Raw genomic sequence first — 15132 nt, forward strand, 5'->3', positions numbered from 1 at the left:
AAAATAGATAAATAATAATAAATGAATGAAAATGCAATTCAGCATTATTGAGTGGATCTTTTTAAATCTACTGGACAACTCCAACGCCCTCTATGTACATTGTCACAGTGTTTATTCATTCTTTACACAAAGAAATTCACATTTAGATCGTGGGTTTTTGTGTGTGTGTGTGTGTGTGTGTGTGTGTGTGTGTTTTTACCTATCCTGATCAGGCAGGTCTGCTGAGCGGGGGGAGCCTCCAGCAAGAGCAAGGCCACGCCCATCAACAGCTCATCCAACGGCAGCTCCTACACACACGGATGCTGATATTAATTAGGATCGGCTGCTTAAAGGACGACTGTGACGTAGGATCTTATTGGCTGACCTGTTGGCAAGCGGGCAGGAGCTGCTGGATCAGGCTGACCAGTGGTCGGCAGTCTCCGTTCAACTTGAGGCAGCGCTGACAGGCGCAGAGCAACTGCAGCAGCAGCTCAACCCTCTCAGTCCTCTGACGCTGCTCCGACGCCCAGCTGAGAGTCTGGATCAGAGTGTCGATGAAGCCGCGCAGCTCCAGAACCGCCTCCACGCTATCGACCTGTCGTCAGACACCAGCAGATCATAGCTTTCATTCTTTGTTTTTTCTTTTAAACACACTCTAGAGGCAAAAACACAGAACGTGTGGCGATGAATGTCTGTTTGAGCTGCTGTTGCTGGAAAATAAATGCTACAGAGGAGGTGATGTCACGCGCTGACAGTAAAAATGTGTTGCGCTGATTATATCACAGGGCTGAAACTGATGCTGTGAATTTAAAAAGTTTGCTGGTTCAGTAATCTAAAATTGGGACAGGACCCGATAAGAATCTTCTGATAAAGTATAATAATGTTTATTCAGATTATGTCAAATTTCAATTTTGATCATGTTTAATAAAAAAATAAATACGGTAGTTGGAATATCAGTTCTTCTCTGGATGACATGTGGGAGGAGTCACTCCTGCACGTGTCAGAGATGAGCCAACAGTAAAGATGGACATCTTAGCCAACCAATCAAAGGTCAAGAATAATGTTAGGGTTTTTCTCCAAATGCTAAAAAGTCAGGGTATAAAGATTCACCTGTCAATTAATGTCTACTGGATCTAATGTGCCCTGTGGCACTGAGACCCAACATCATGAAGTGCTTTGAACAGCTAGTCATGTCACACATTAAATCCCATCCCAATCACATAAACTGCTCTGCCCCCCACCCAGCCCTCACCCGCCTGGATAAAAAAAGACTCATATGTGAGAATGCTGTTCATAGACCAGTTCAGCATTCAGTACCATAATACCACAACAACTCATCTGTAAACTGGACAAACTGGGACTCAACACCTCTCTCTGCAACTGGCTGCTGGACTTCCTCAGCTAGAGGCCACAAGCAGTTTGTGTTGGCAACAACACCTCAAGCAGCATCACACTGAGCAAAGGGGCCCCCCAAGGCTGTGTGCTCAGTCCCCTGCTCTTCACCTTACTGACACACGATGGCACAATAACATACCCACACCAATCACATGGTGAAGTTTGCGGATGACACAACTCTGGTGGGTCTCGTGGTGCAAAGACGTCACCCTCCTGCTGAATGTCAGCAAGACCTAGGAGATTGTTGTTGACTTCCAGAGAGGCCACACTCAACACCCCCCGACTGACCATCGATGGTGCTGCTGTGGAGAGGGTGAGCAGCAGCACCAAGGTCCTGGGGGTGCACATCAGTGAGGACCTCTCCTGGACCGCCAACACTGCATCACTAGTGAAGAAAGTCCAGCGGCACCTCTACTTCCTGCGCAAACTGAAGCGGGCAGGTGCTCCACCACCCATCACAAGCACATTCCACCGAGGCACCACTGAGAGCATCCTTTCCAGCTGCATCACTGTGTGGGGCGGGAGCTGCACTGACTACAACAGGAGAGCCCTCCAGCACAGAACACAGCTGGAAGGATCACCGGTGCCCCACTCCCCTCCCGCCTCTCTTGAAAAGCTACCGCCATTGTGAGTGATACAAGCCACAGCGCACATGATCAATTTAGCCTCTTGACCTCTGGAGGGAGGTATAGGAGCCTCCGTTCCTCCACCAGGCTGTTAGGATGTTGAACTCTCTCCCTTCTCTACCCTCAACTCCATCCAATGGACTGCCAGTAAGCTGAAACCCCCTCCCCAAAGTGAAACTCACTGAACTCTGAACCCTCTGACCCACACAAATGACTCTGCACTACTTGCACACTTATGTCAAACAGAAAACTTCAGCTGCAATTACTGTTTTTGCACTATTGCAACATAAACATAAAACTCTTGCTGCTACGTCTCACAGTCACACTGTGAACTGCTCTCTCATTCTTATGTTTATTGGTATCAGTAAATGTCCCATTTCTTTACTGTGTACTTTATTGTTTTAACCTAGTGTTAGAACATGTCTGTCTTTACTTGTTGTGCCTGTGCACATGCCGTTTTTTGTTTTTTTTAATTACTGTGTCAGAAATGTCTTGTCTTGACCGTAGGATAGTGAGAAATGTAATTTTGATTCCTTTGCATGTCTGGTACATGTGAAGAGTTGACCATAAAACTGACTTTGACTTTAATGTGCGAGATATGTTTGTGTCTCTTGAAATGAGCCGAGTCTAAAAAACTGGATGTCAAATGTAGACAAGATGTTTTGACATTTAGTGTATCAATACCACTCGATGTGACACGCACATGTTCTGGTTCTGGTGTCACAAACCTGCCATTGTTATCTCTCTGTGCTGCCACCCCCCAATTCGGCTCCTCATTCCCAAAAATAATTGTCAGAAAGTAAAAGGGATAGTTCGGTTATTCTGCCTTCCCGTCAGACAGCAGTTTCCTTTGGGGACTACATTCCTCAGCCACACAACATCCGTATTCCTACACACAGCCACAGCCAGGTGAGACGCTGCCTGGGCGTCAGTGTCTCATACAAGCCCGTATCAAAATAACCAAACTATCCCTTTAAGAAACATTATGGCATTTAACATTCGTAATCATAATAATTCACTTAAAACATTACATCAATATTTTAGTCCATTCTTACTGTAAAAGTTGATTGTCCAAACCATATAAGCAAGACAAATATAGGATAAATTTCATGTTTTAAGGTTGTAGGTTCATCGCTTCATCAGTTCTCATAAACAAGATATTTCAGGGAATTTTTTCAAATTTGGCACAAACAGATTTAGAGAAGATTTTGGGGGTCAAAGGTCATGTGACAGGCGTAAAAATACACTGGTTACGTCATTTCATGAACAATAACCTATTTCAGAATGTGTATTATTGCTCAAATGCAGCCGTTCCGTGTCACCTGGAAGTGTGGCACCAGCTGGCAGAGACACTGGAGCAGTCTGTCAGTCACCGGGGAGGCGTTGTCCTGGTTTCTGTTCCCAGGAACCGACGAAGCTCCTAGTTGTAATGGCGGCGGCAGCACCCTCAGGAGACTGTGGCGGAGGAGCGCGTGCTGGGGTTTCCTCTGAGGTTCGCAGTACAGGTAGCGCAGGAAGGGGGCCAGCATGGTGATGTAAGCGGGTTCCCCTCTGCAGTGGTTGGATGCAAGAAAAAAACTGTTGGAGAATGTGTTCCACATTGCGCTGGATATGCTGTGGTGTGATGCATTTACTACGTGACAGCAGTGTGATGGGGAGGGGTTGATTGGATGGTGAGTTCAAGGCCTCTATTGCGGCAAAGCTTGCCTGTCAGCAGCTTGCTGAATGAAGTCATCAATCTCTGGAAGCAGGGCCGGCCAGCAGTCCGGCCGGTTCTCCAGGGCTGTGATGTACGGGTGGGGGCTGCTCCTGGAACCCACCGACACACAACAAAGTTCACACAGGAGTTCTGACTCCTTGTTTTGTTTTGCACATCATGTGAAATGAATATTTTGAAAGTTCGCAAAAAAAGAAATGCAAATTTAGTGCGTTTCCATCAAGCAGTTGAAGCGAACAAACTCGTTTGGTCAGAAGATGGCGGTATAGGCAATGTTTCCTAACATGGCTGTATGTAGAAGTAGAGGTTCCAAACTGGAAACACATAAGCAGTCGCCCTGACAACATATTATTAGGATGTTTATTTCATAGATGAAGCGGAGGAATGTTCTGGACTTTTCTTTGTCAGTCCACTCGATCTGTCGTTGTTGCTGTCTGTCACCTGCCATGTCGTCACGCGTTATAGAGAAAAGGGAAATACGGCATTAGCAGAAACACATGAGTTCAATGTTCACAACCTGGGAACTTAGTCGACATATTTCCATCTCTCAATTTACCCATAAACTCTTTTCCCTAGAAGTCAAGTTTTCCAACTACAGGATCTGAAAGCGGGTGTTTGCATGCGCCCTTTCTGATGCAAATCTTCATAACGTGCATAAAAACAGGGTGACGGGAACCCAGGTACTGTTTATTCCGGTCAGTCATTTCCAGTTTTTACAGGAAAATTATCTTTTTTCTTTGGTGAAGGTTTTCATGAATCCTTGTCTATTTTACAAGGAAAAAAATTCTAGGTATAAATTTATTTCACTTTATGTCAGTCTTGCGATTTCTGCCATTTTCCCCCTTTGCTGCTTGAAACTTCAAGCTAGCAGCAAGCTACACGTAGAGAACCACAAGTTCCAAAAAATATTTGGACCACAAAATAAGGCAGGTTATGTTTGTGAGTAGTAGTAAAGATATACACTGAATATATAAACAAGTTTGTCCGATAGAATGTGGTTTATATTGTTTTTGCCAGGGCACTGTTGCTGCACCCTGGGACTAGCACCGCACCTGCAGAACTTTTACTCATTTTAAACATTTTACGTAAGAGAGACAAAATTGCATATATTTCTGTAAACAAAAGTTTTTCCTCGTTTTATATCATTTAGAAGTGAAATTTTGAGGAATGCAGCAGTATTTCTAGGTGGTCTGTTTCTTTACCCGTTCTGTCTCTCTGTGCAAACCTATTAGAAGTCCAGATAAAACAAACAGGTCAAACTCAAGGTGAAGTGTGTGTATAGCTCAGATTTCAGCAAAGACAGGCCAGAGGTTAACATAACAGGACCGATGTGTGTGTGTGTGTGTGTGTGTGTGTGTGTGTGTGTGTGTGTGTCTCACTCACACGATGTCACTGACAGAGGCTCTCTTAGTCAATGAACTTCCTTCCTGCACTTTAACATCACTTAGACATATGAAGATTGATGGGAGACACACACACACACACACACACACACACACACACACACACACACACACACACACACACACACACACACACACACACACACACACACAGGTTCCCTGCGGCCGTCTCCATACATCAGTCTCTCACCAATAAGGACATTTCAGTTGCACACACAAAGACAGAGGCAGGAAGTCCAAATGTCCACATTCGTCCTCTTTTTTAAAAAAAATTTGGTTCAACTCCAAGTTCAACAGAGTGCCAGCAGACTAATGTGTCCCAGAACATCTCCGTTCCTCCCGAGCATCCCGGTCGAAACCCATAGCACACAAATATCACCCAATTACTAGCTTGTCACAAGAAAAAGTACTTGGTAGAACGCTGACAGCAGACTATTGGGTTTTCCCAAATATAGCAATACTGTCATGTCAATGAAGTAATACATATCGAATTAGAACACAAAATTGGGCAATTTAACTGTTACTATTATTGGTATTTTTGATACTTTAAGTGTAACCCCAAATCCACGTATGTATATATATATCCATGTATGTAAAAGGCATGTTTAAAAAAAAAAAATCAATAAATCACAAAAATTACATCATGAATCATAAACCGGAAGCTGTAAAAACAAGTATGAAAAGCTTTAAAAATGTAACTTTGACAGTGATTGAGAAGCTCAAATTTGCCATATAATCAAAATTACTTCAAACTAAATTTTGCAAAAAACACTTTTTGCACTGACCAATAACTAGCGCTTGTATTTTTTCCCCATTTTATAACAATAACAAAACAATTTAACTATAAAAATCAAGGCATGGTGTCAAAAGGAATCCACCAAACAATCATTTCAGTTCAGTCTGATGTTGAATTTCAAAATAAAAGCCCTTTTGGGGCGCATAGGAACTGGATTCTAATGCAAAATTAATACATTTATATTTAATTCTCATCCTGCAAATGTGGTCAAACCTTTCAGACTACTTAAACTGTTGAGGTTAAAGTATAAATAGTTACATATGACAATTAATGTATGCAATTTGAAGTTGAAATAATAAAAAATTTTGTGTACTTTATGTATTCTTATACCGGTAATTCAATTAATCTTCTTGCAATTCTCCTCAGGAGCAAAGGACATTAACTGATCAGATTTTCATTTCGCTACTAAAATTCTTCAAGTTTTTCAACCTTTACTCCCTAATGGAGGGTGTTTATCTCATTAAAAACGTGCGAATGACCACGTGAGTGTACCTGAGCAGGAAGAGCAGATGGTTTATGGGTACGGGGTAGCCTGCGTGGGGACAAGCAGACTGACATCACATGAGAAACGAGCTGGAGTGGCGGACGGAGCCCTGAATCCTCCCTAATCCTGCTCAGGCCTGAAGCTGCTCCAAGTCTCTCTGGCAGATTGCTCCGGGCCGCGGCCAGCAGACGGTCAACAATGGGCACCAGTGTGCATCTTCCATTAATCCCGCAGCATTTACAGTTACCCAGCAGTGCCAGCCCCAATGACCAATGACAGGCCAGACCGCCAGGCCAATGGCGCCACCCTGCTGCCCTCAACACATTCATCTTCCCACCGGGGAGGTTCAGGCCGCCAGACAGATGCAGACAGCAGAGACAGCGATGAGGGCCGAACGAGACAAGAGAAGCACAATGAAAGGGGGCGAAAAGGTGGAGAGAGAGAGAGAGAGAGAGAGAGGGAGAAAGAATCATGGAAAGCAGGAGGGAGGAAGGGAAAGATGGAGGAAAAGAAATGCTACAAAGCAGCTCAGTCTTTTTATCGCCCGCTGTAACTGATTAAGGAGGCCCCAAGATCTTGGCAGAGGTGCAGAGTGGTGTGTGTGTGTGTGTGTGTGTGTGTGTGTGTGTGTGTGTGTTGGGAGGTGAGTGGGTGAGGGTGGGGAGGCCTCCATCCAACCTCTGATTGCCTCCATTCTGACCTGTACCACACACACTAATGTCTCCAGTGACTGAGAACTACTATGGCAGCTATTCTCAGTTACACTAAAGCAAATACAAAGCATTTGGTTTTTAAATAATGACACGAAACTGCAATATTTCTAATGGCAATGAATCGCCATTTGGAGGTCAAACAAAGCTCTGAGCTCACTCATGTATGAAAGATGGACATTTAATTTCAGTTCCAATGTTTGGTTTTCAAACGTGAAGATTTGCTGATTTTCTTTGTCACAAAGGATTTTTTCACCTCAAGTACTCTTTTCTGCTCCTACACACTTCAGAGGAAGGTCAAGGGTCTCCATGAAGAACTCGTGACATATGAATTCTAATACTTCTCCATCTTATTCTGAAATGTGCAGGTAAATGGGTTCGCCTTGAAGAAGAACTTTCTCCTTTTTCACGCTGCCTCTCTGAGCAAAACCAAACCTTGGCACCTCGAGGGGGCGTGGCCTAGTGTTCAGACGATGAAGGCTGTAAACCGTAACAATTTGGTGTGTGTTTATTCTCTATTTGTAAATATTGAGCTGTTCAGAATATTAACTTTTAATTCATTGATTTTTTTGTGTGTGTGTTTGTGAGTGTGTGTGTGGGACATACCATTTTACGTAACACTGTGGTAGAAATACCACGCTTCTTCATGTGCTTCCTGGACAGGAGGTTTGATGCCTAAATCCTTTTTTGGGCTTTTTTTTTTTTTTGGTTTTCAAATGTTTTACTGCAGTAACGAGGGTCATTTTTGATCAACTCCAACATCCCAAGTCAAGAGGTCCTTCTCCTGATTTTGGGGTGTTGATGTGCTTTCAAGCCCATACACTAAAAACAACACGATGATTTGTGAGTGACAATTAAGAGTAAAAATAACTTGCTTTGCTCACGATGTCCTCATCGGGAGCTACATTTTCCTACTGTTCCAACACCCAACGTCACAAATGTGAGTGCGTTACTATCGTTCTGCTCCTGTAACTCCTCAAGTAAAAGTGAGAACTTCTGAAACTAGAACACTAGAACACGCAGCAGAGGCTGACCTGATGGAGTACGGGCAGGTGAAGGGTGCTCCTGGCTCCCTCTGATCTGCCTGCATCTGCAACAGCCGTCCCACGATTTTAATCAGCCCCTGGACGTTTCTGTTCACCGGGTCAAACACAGAGCAGAAAATCACCATCGACACACTGAGTAACAGTTAATTCATCATCAGCATGTTTGGAAATGAAATTAAGTGCAACATAAAACAAAGTCTGACTGGGTTTGGTCATGTCTTTGTGCGAAAGCTGCGATGCCGTGCGCGCGTGTGTGTGTGTGTATCTCCTCTGAGATAAATCCAGTTATTTGAATCTTGAATCTCAATGCCACAATTCACCCATATATTGCCTCTGATGTACTGTCGATCACAAACTCAAAAAGAGATTTTTTTTCACCCCTGCATTACTTCTTTGTGACTCCAAATGCAGAAAGAGCCAGCCCTGTCTGTTTAGCTTGAGGCTAATAGCAACTGACGGCTAACAACAGCGAAACTGTCAAAAAAACGTAGATTACAAACTCTCATTGGCATAACACGGAATATCTGCGTCTCCTTTTTGCAGCTGTACGCTCAGAAATCGACAAACACTTTGATTTGAGCGGACAAGAAGGCTAGAAATCACCCCGTGGTGCTAACGTGGATGAGCAACAAATCCGAAGGACTGTTTTGTGTGTTTCAGCTAAAATCTAAGTGTTCAGGGATTACTGAGCAAACAGTGGGACAGATGATGCGCTTGAAAGTTTGTAAATGAACATTTTTGGAGAGTTTTGCTGTTAGTAGTTGTGAGCAATAGCCACTAGCTTGATGCAAATTATAAAACGTACCACCTTTTTGGTGGACAACTGGAGGCTAAGATTGACACCGAGCCTTAGTCAAAGGGAGGAAACTCTCCACTAGACATCACTGACTAGCACTTGATATTTCCGTCCGTACACAGGCGGATATTTGAGGGAGATGTTGGCACTATTTCCAAAATGAACAACGGTCGATTCCAGCCAGAGCTTCTGTGCAGCCTCCAGCTCTAGCGAGGGTTACCAGATGGCCGTGGAGGACAGCTCGGGTCTTTGTGTCTACATAATGGTTCCACACCCGCTAACCTCCGGGAAGCTGCGCATGGCTTTCGCAGCCAAGAAATAGTCTGCAACTTCTTACACACGAAACTTGAGAATCAGTGTTCAGTTGTTTTTATACTGCGTTCTACTGCTGCATCACAGCTGTTTTGTGGAAAATGTATAAATAATAAAGGGAGGACTTATATGATTTCCTGCAGATAGTTTTAAAACACGCATTGCATGGTACAGGGTGGGAGTACTTCACGGTGTCCAGCTACTGCAGGAGTGTGTTTTCGGTACCTGGCAGAGGGCAGGAGGTTGAGGACGCTGTTGAGGATGAAGGGGAGGTCCGCATGACCCTGATCCACCAGCAGCACCACAGCGTCACAGCAGGCTGAACGCACCACAGCATAGTCACTGCAGCATTGCAGCCACAGAGCTTCCAGCGCCGAGCCCTGACGCGCACGCAACACACGCACACACACGCACACGCACGCACACAGAAATTCAAACAGCTCTACGATCCTAAACGGCACCGGGCTATTAGTCATCTCTGTTACTTTATCATCTTTCCTCCAATTCTGGGGAACACGGCACACACTTGATGGAAATCCAGAACCCGTTCCTAAGGGTCCAGTACATCAGAATCAAACACCGCTGAGCTTATCAATTCCTCTCAGCTCTGCTTCTCTTCCCTGGCACATTACAAAGCACTGGCATCAAAATAAAGGTTGAAGGGTCTTGATAAAATACCAAATGGTGATTATTTTGACAGATACAATCCCCCCTACTATGAGGAATTATCAATATTGTGTCATTATTCATGGTTTAGTGGCGTGATTTTTTTCCCCCGCAGGGATATTTTCCAAACCAAGATGTTCATCTTAATCTTGTATCGTACCATTTGCATGCTGGTAAATTTCTATACTTCCGTCAGAAAGGTATCACCGCACGTTTTGCCTTGACAAAACACTGATGTATTCTATCAAAACTGCGTCAACCTTCTGCAGCAGGCGGAGAGAAAAAAAACGCAACTTCAATTCACAAAAGGAACGGACCCGAGTCACGAGCAGGTAATTCAAACAGTGACAAATTAGTGATGCTTCTTCTCCTGCACAGAAATAAATCGAAATGCTTGGGGATGAGAGTCTGGACAACACTCATCCTATCCTGAAGGAACTCACCTGCGGGGAGGACTGGCTGATGACCCCACTCTGTCCTCTCTCCTTTAGTACGGAGGCAATGAGATTTCTCACCGTCTGCAAAAGAAAAGTAGCACAAAGCGAGCTTTATCATCCATAATCTAAATTTCAGACAGATTTACATGAATAAATAGATAAACTGTAGAGGTTGAAATCTTGATTTTCAGTGCTATGAGGATGACAGGAGACCCAACAAGGACCCAAATCAGCCTGACATCCCGGGGCGGGCACCCAGCACGCCATGGAGGAGGAGTTTCAACAAAGACAGTCAGAAAGCACATTAAATCTGTGTCAAACAGATCAGAAATTAATTTTTTAAGTTAGAGGTTTTTCCCTAAAATGTGTAAAAGAAAATATATTCAGTGCGAGTATGAATCTAAAAAAGGAGAAGATATCAGACGCTATCGGGGTTGGAGCAGATTTAATGAACATCCCCTGCAAGTATGGAGTGTGACCATGAGTCAGCAGCTCACCTGGGCCTGGATGACGGGGCTGCCGAAATCGATTTGCATCTTCAAACCCTCCATCTAGTCTGCAGCTGGAGCCTGAGAGCGGAGAGGAGGACGTATCAGGGACACGTCAGGGGAGCTTCCGTCTGCAGCTTCAGGGATGAGGCTTGGCGGCAGCCTCCCACGTAACGGCTGTCTTTACCATCGCACCTTGAAAAACCTGGAGGGAAAGCAAATAAGGCGCCATCACCGACACATGAGAAGCCTCGAAATCTGTTCATTTTCAACATGTCAGGCTTATGCTGTTTCAATGGCATTCAGCACGTTCTGTTCTTATGTTAATGTTAACATCTTTTTTTCTGTTAAAAAAAAAAAGGAGAAAAGTCCCGGAATTATCTGTTAGATTTGGATAATTTTAAGAAAGATATCAAATCTCAGTTAATTTAACATGAACTCCATGTCCAGTTTTTTTAGATCATTTTAACATACTCCGTTTTCAGATGATTTGTCGTATCCAACTTATCATTCTTATCCTCTCTCTAAGTCAGAGTCTCATTTTCGGGACAGGCGTCACAAACGCTACGGTGGCTGTTCTCAGCATATCAAACTGACCCGAAAATCAAAATAACAATAATAAAAAATGAATAAATGTAACCTCCTGATGGCGCAGTGACGGCGCCACTCAGTGGAGGTCCGTCTCTTTGAAAGTTCCCACATGCCCTCAGGCTGTGACATAATTTAGTATTTTCAATTATTCACTTCAGGCAGGTTGCTAGGCAGACAAATCGCCTGGGTCAGGTTGTCTACTGACCTGGTGACATGTGGTACGGCTGCTAACCAGCAGCTGTCAGAGGTCACTAACGCCTCAGCAGCTTGATTTTATTCCTCTTCAGCCCTGCTAGCATCGCGGCTCCAGAAATCCATCTTCCATTTTGGGTCGGACTGAAGACACCTTCAATTTGTCATGACATGTTTACTAACTCTGATTTTTTTTTTTTACTTTTTTACCTCCACAATCACTTTACTGACAGAGATATCAAAGGTCTGTACATCTGCAATCCTTTTAAAAATCAGTGTGAATTTGGGGGTTGCTTTGCAAATCAAACTGCAAGTGCGGATTTGCGCGCACGCGCACACACACACACACACACACACACACACACACACACACACACACACACACACACAAGTCCAGTGACTCAAATTTAAGTTGAGAATTCTGGGGAGAAATTTGTGTTTGAGGGAGTATATCTGGTCCAAAAAAATCCATAAAGTGCAAAAACTGTCTTTCTTGGCATTACTGACGTGGAGGTGGGCTAACGAGACGTTTCCAGTGCAGGGCGGCAAACTGGTCTTTCAGCCAGGAGACCGGGTGTCTACGTGGAGGTGGGTCTCCTCCTCTCGCACAGGCAGGGAATATTAACTTGTATTTGTATTACTTTGATGTCCAAATTACACTTTGGTCTCTCGACGATGCCTTTCAATGCTTAATGTAATCAATAATCAATAGAAATAGTTGGAGAAGCTCCACTATTCCAACATCATAGAAGATTAACAACACCAGCAGAGAGAAAGAAATGTGGACACACTCAGAAATATAATATACAAATAAATATTAAAATGTATCATACAAATACTGAAAAACAGACTTTGTGGAGGTTTTTCCTGCATGCTGCACTTCAGCTGTTTTCTCACTGGCTTCCTTGTTGTGCTGCACAGAATTTTATGTTGTTTTTTTGTTTATTTTTGTTGTCGCTTTTAAATGCATATACGCGTTTGTTTGAGTCGAATATGTATTTTAAATGATTACATTTTATTTCCCACAGTCAGGCTCAGATTTGTTTAATCCCTCTGACTGTCAGAAAGATGAAAACATCAAGGAGTACTGACATATTCTGGCGATGATAAACGGTGTATTAAGGAAATTTTTCTCAATTTGAGAAAAAAAAAATGTATCCAGAGACATTTCTAGCTAGAAAATAAACACAGTACAGCCTCCAAAATACTTCTAACTGGGAATATTTCCCAGTGCCAGAAAGATACAAAGATATAAAGGTACAACTGCCAAAATACTTCTTAATGGGAATATTTCCCAGTTTCAGTTCCAGTAACGTGATATAACAGTTTAACCTTACTCCAAACACAGGGAACATGAGCCTCATGTTGCTTTACTCTCCCCCACCCAAAAGCCAGACACCCAACCTCCCCCACCCCACACCCGCACCACCCACCCCACCCCCTCACTGTTATCTACATGATAAGCCAGCCTGCTTTGCCGTACTGTCCAGCAGCGGCTCCACGCTCCACACTTGCTCTCTCGCCTCTAAACTGCTGAACGTGACTACACGGACAGGTGAGTAGGCTTCACCTGCTGACACACACAGCTGTCACCCAAACCTCACGCTAGCTTAGACTTTAGCGCACTCTGCTTTGGTGGTAATCGTATGACAACATGCCAGCTATCATGACATCCATGTGTAATATGTCAAGCATATGTTACACTCTTTTCAAAAAAACAACAAGAGAAAATAACAGTATCGACTCAATCCATCCATGCAGTGTTGAGCAGGAGGTGGCTGGCTAAACTTTACACTCAAACAAAAGCAAACATTGCAGTTTAGAATTAGCTGGATTTTTCCTCTGGTTTAAGCTCCAAATGTTTGTACATCCCATAGTTCCAGTGGTTTCTACAGCATATTTACCTTACAGCACAACAATATAGGCTGGCCTGTACTGCTAGGTCTGCATTAGCAATAGAAGAGAGGACAATGCATGAACAGTGTTGAGCCAACAGCGCTTTAGAAATGACACTGCTGAGGCTTTACTGTGCAATAACGTGCTGCTGCAAAAAACGCCACATGCCACACAGGACACCTGGGAGCTTTTAGTGGCCGTCACAGGTGCCCAGCAGGGCTTCTGACTGCCACGTCAGAGAAACAACAGCACCGGCGACTCCTGATAGATCAGCTGGATGGTTTGATCGACTCATGACAAGCGGACACGACGCCGCGACTTCGCTACCTACACGCGTCTGTAGTTTGACAAAGATTATTACATCATCTCGTACAAGTTAAAAGATTCATCAATGCTCCTTTATTTTACATTATTTGAAAGTGACTGAGGAGAAAGCAGGAAGTCAAGGAAGACATTACTTTTAGACATATTATCGATGTTACAATGCGTGAAAAACAGCTGATATTTAACCAAAATATATTCATATGTAAAATGCTTATCAATCAGATTGTTGAACTTTTCCTGATATCTGATATGCAGATGTGATACTGATCAATATCTGCTGATGCAGATCAAGTGCTGATATTATCATATCAAATATATATATATACTCATACATATATACACACATTTATATACATATATAAATACACACACACATATACATATATATGTGTGTGTGTGTTTGTGTGTGTGTGCGTGTGAGAGAGAGAGATCGAGAGAGGGGGGATTTAGATAAATAATTATTATATTATAAATTATTAAATATTCATATTTCTATAGAATTTATAGCACTAATTTATAACACAACTTATTCCTTCCATCCATTCATCCATTTTCTACCGCTTATCCAGTTAAGGGTCGCGGGGGGGCTGGAGCCTATCGAGAGGCGGGGTTCACCCCAGGCAGGTCACCAGTCCATGGCAGGGCCAACACATAGAGACAGACAACCATTGGCTCTCCCAGCCATTTCTACAGTCAATGTATCAACCAGCCTAGTCCCCATTGGATGTCTTTGGGAGGGAGCCAGAGTACCAGAGAGAACCCATGCAGTAACAGGGAGAACATGGAGACTCACACAGAAAGATCCTGTGCTCGAGCCGGGCTTGAACCTGGAACCTTCTTGCTGTGAGGCGACAGTGCTGACCACTGCACCACCGTGCCACTCACAGTTTATTCATACTATTCTGGAAATTTTTGCAATCATTCTGGAAATCATGTTGCTAACCCCCCTCCCCCAGTACTTGAGCTATATATATATATATATATATATATATAATATGTAATAATAATGTAATTATACATATATACACACACATATATATATATATACACACACATATATATATACACACACATATATATATACACACATATATATATATATACACACACACACATATATATATATATATATACACACACACACATATATATACACATATATTTATATATATACACACACACACATATATATACACATATATTTATATATATACACACACACACACACACATATATATACACATATTTATATATATACATACACACACACACAC

At 43.1% G+C, this 15132-nt stretch overlaps 1 protein-coding gene across 1 annotated transcript in view; it reads right to left on the minus strand.

Annotated features, from left to right (window-relative positions):
* The window catches only part of focad (focadhesin), a 42859-nt gene that overhangs the window by 26708 nt on the left and 1019 nt on the right, over positions 1-15132 (minus strand). The window contains exons 2-9 of the mRNA XM_086197328.1: positions 10865-11060; positions 10374-10448; positions 9490-9644; positions 8145-8243; positions 3708-3809; positions 3323-3551; positions 365-574; positions 200-287 (exon numbers count right to left, since the gene is read on the minus strand). Of these exons, the coding sequence (XP_086053454.1) occupies positions 200-287; positions 365-574; positions 3323-3551; positions 3708-3809; positions 8145-8243; positions 9490-9644; positions 10374-10448; positions 10865-10918 (1012 nt within the window). The 5' untranslated portion in view covers positions 10919-11060. The remainder of the gene's footprint in view (positions 1-199; positions 288-364; positions 575-3322; positions 3552-3707; positions 3810-8144; positions 8244-9489; positions 9645-10373; positions 10449-10864; positions 11061-15132) is intronic.

Source organism: Aulostomus chinensis, chromosome 24, assembly GCF_037954235.1.
Source record: "Aulostomus chinensis isolate RoL2024-O1b breed Wild chromosome 24, RoL_Achi_v1.0, whole genome shotgun sequence".
NCBI classification, from domain to species: domain Eukaryota; kingdom Metazoa; phylum Chordata; class Actinopteri; order Syngnathiformes; family Aulostomidae; genus Aulostomus; species Aulostomus chinensis.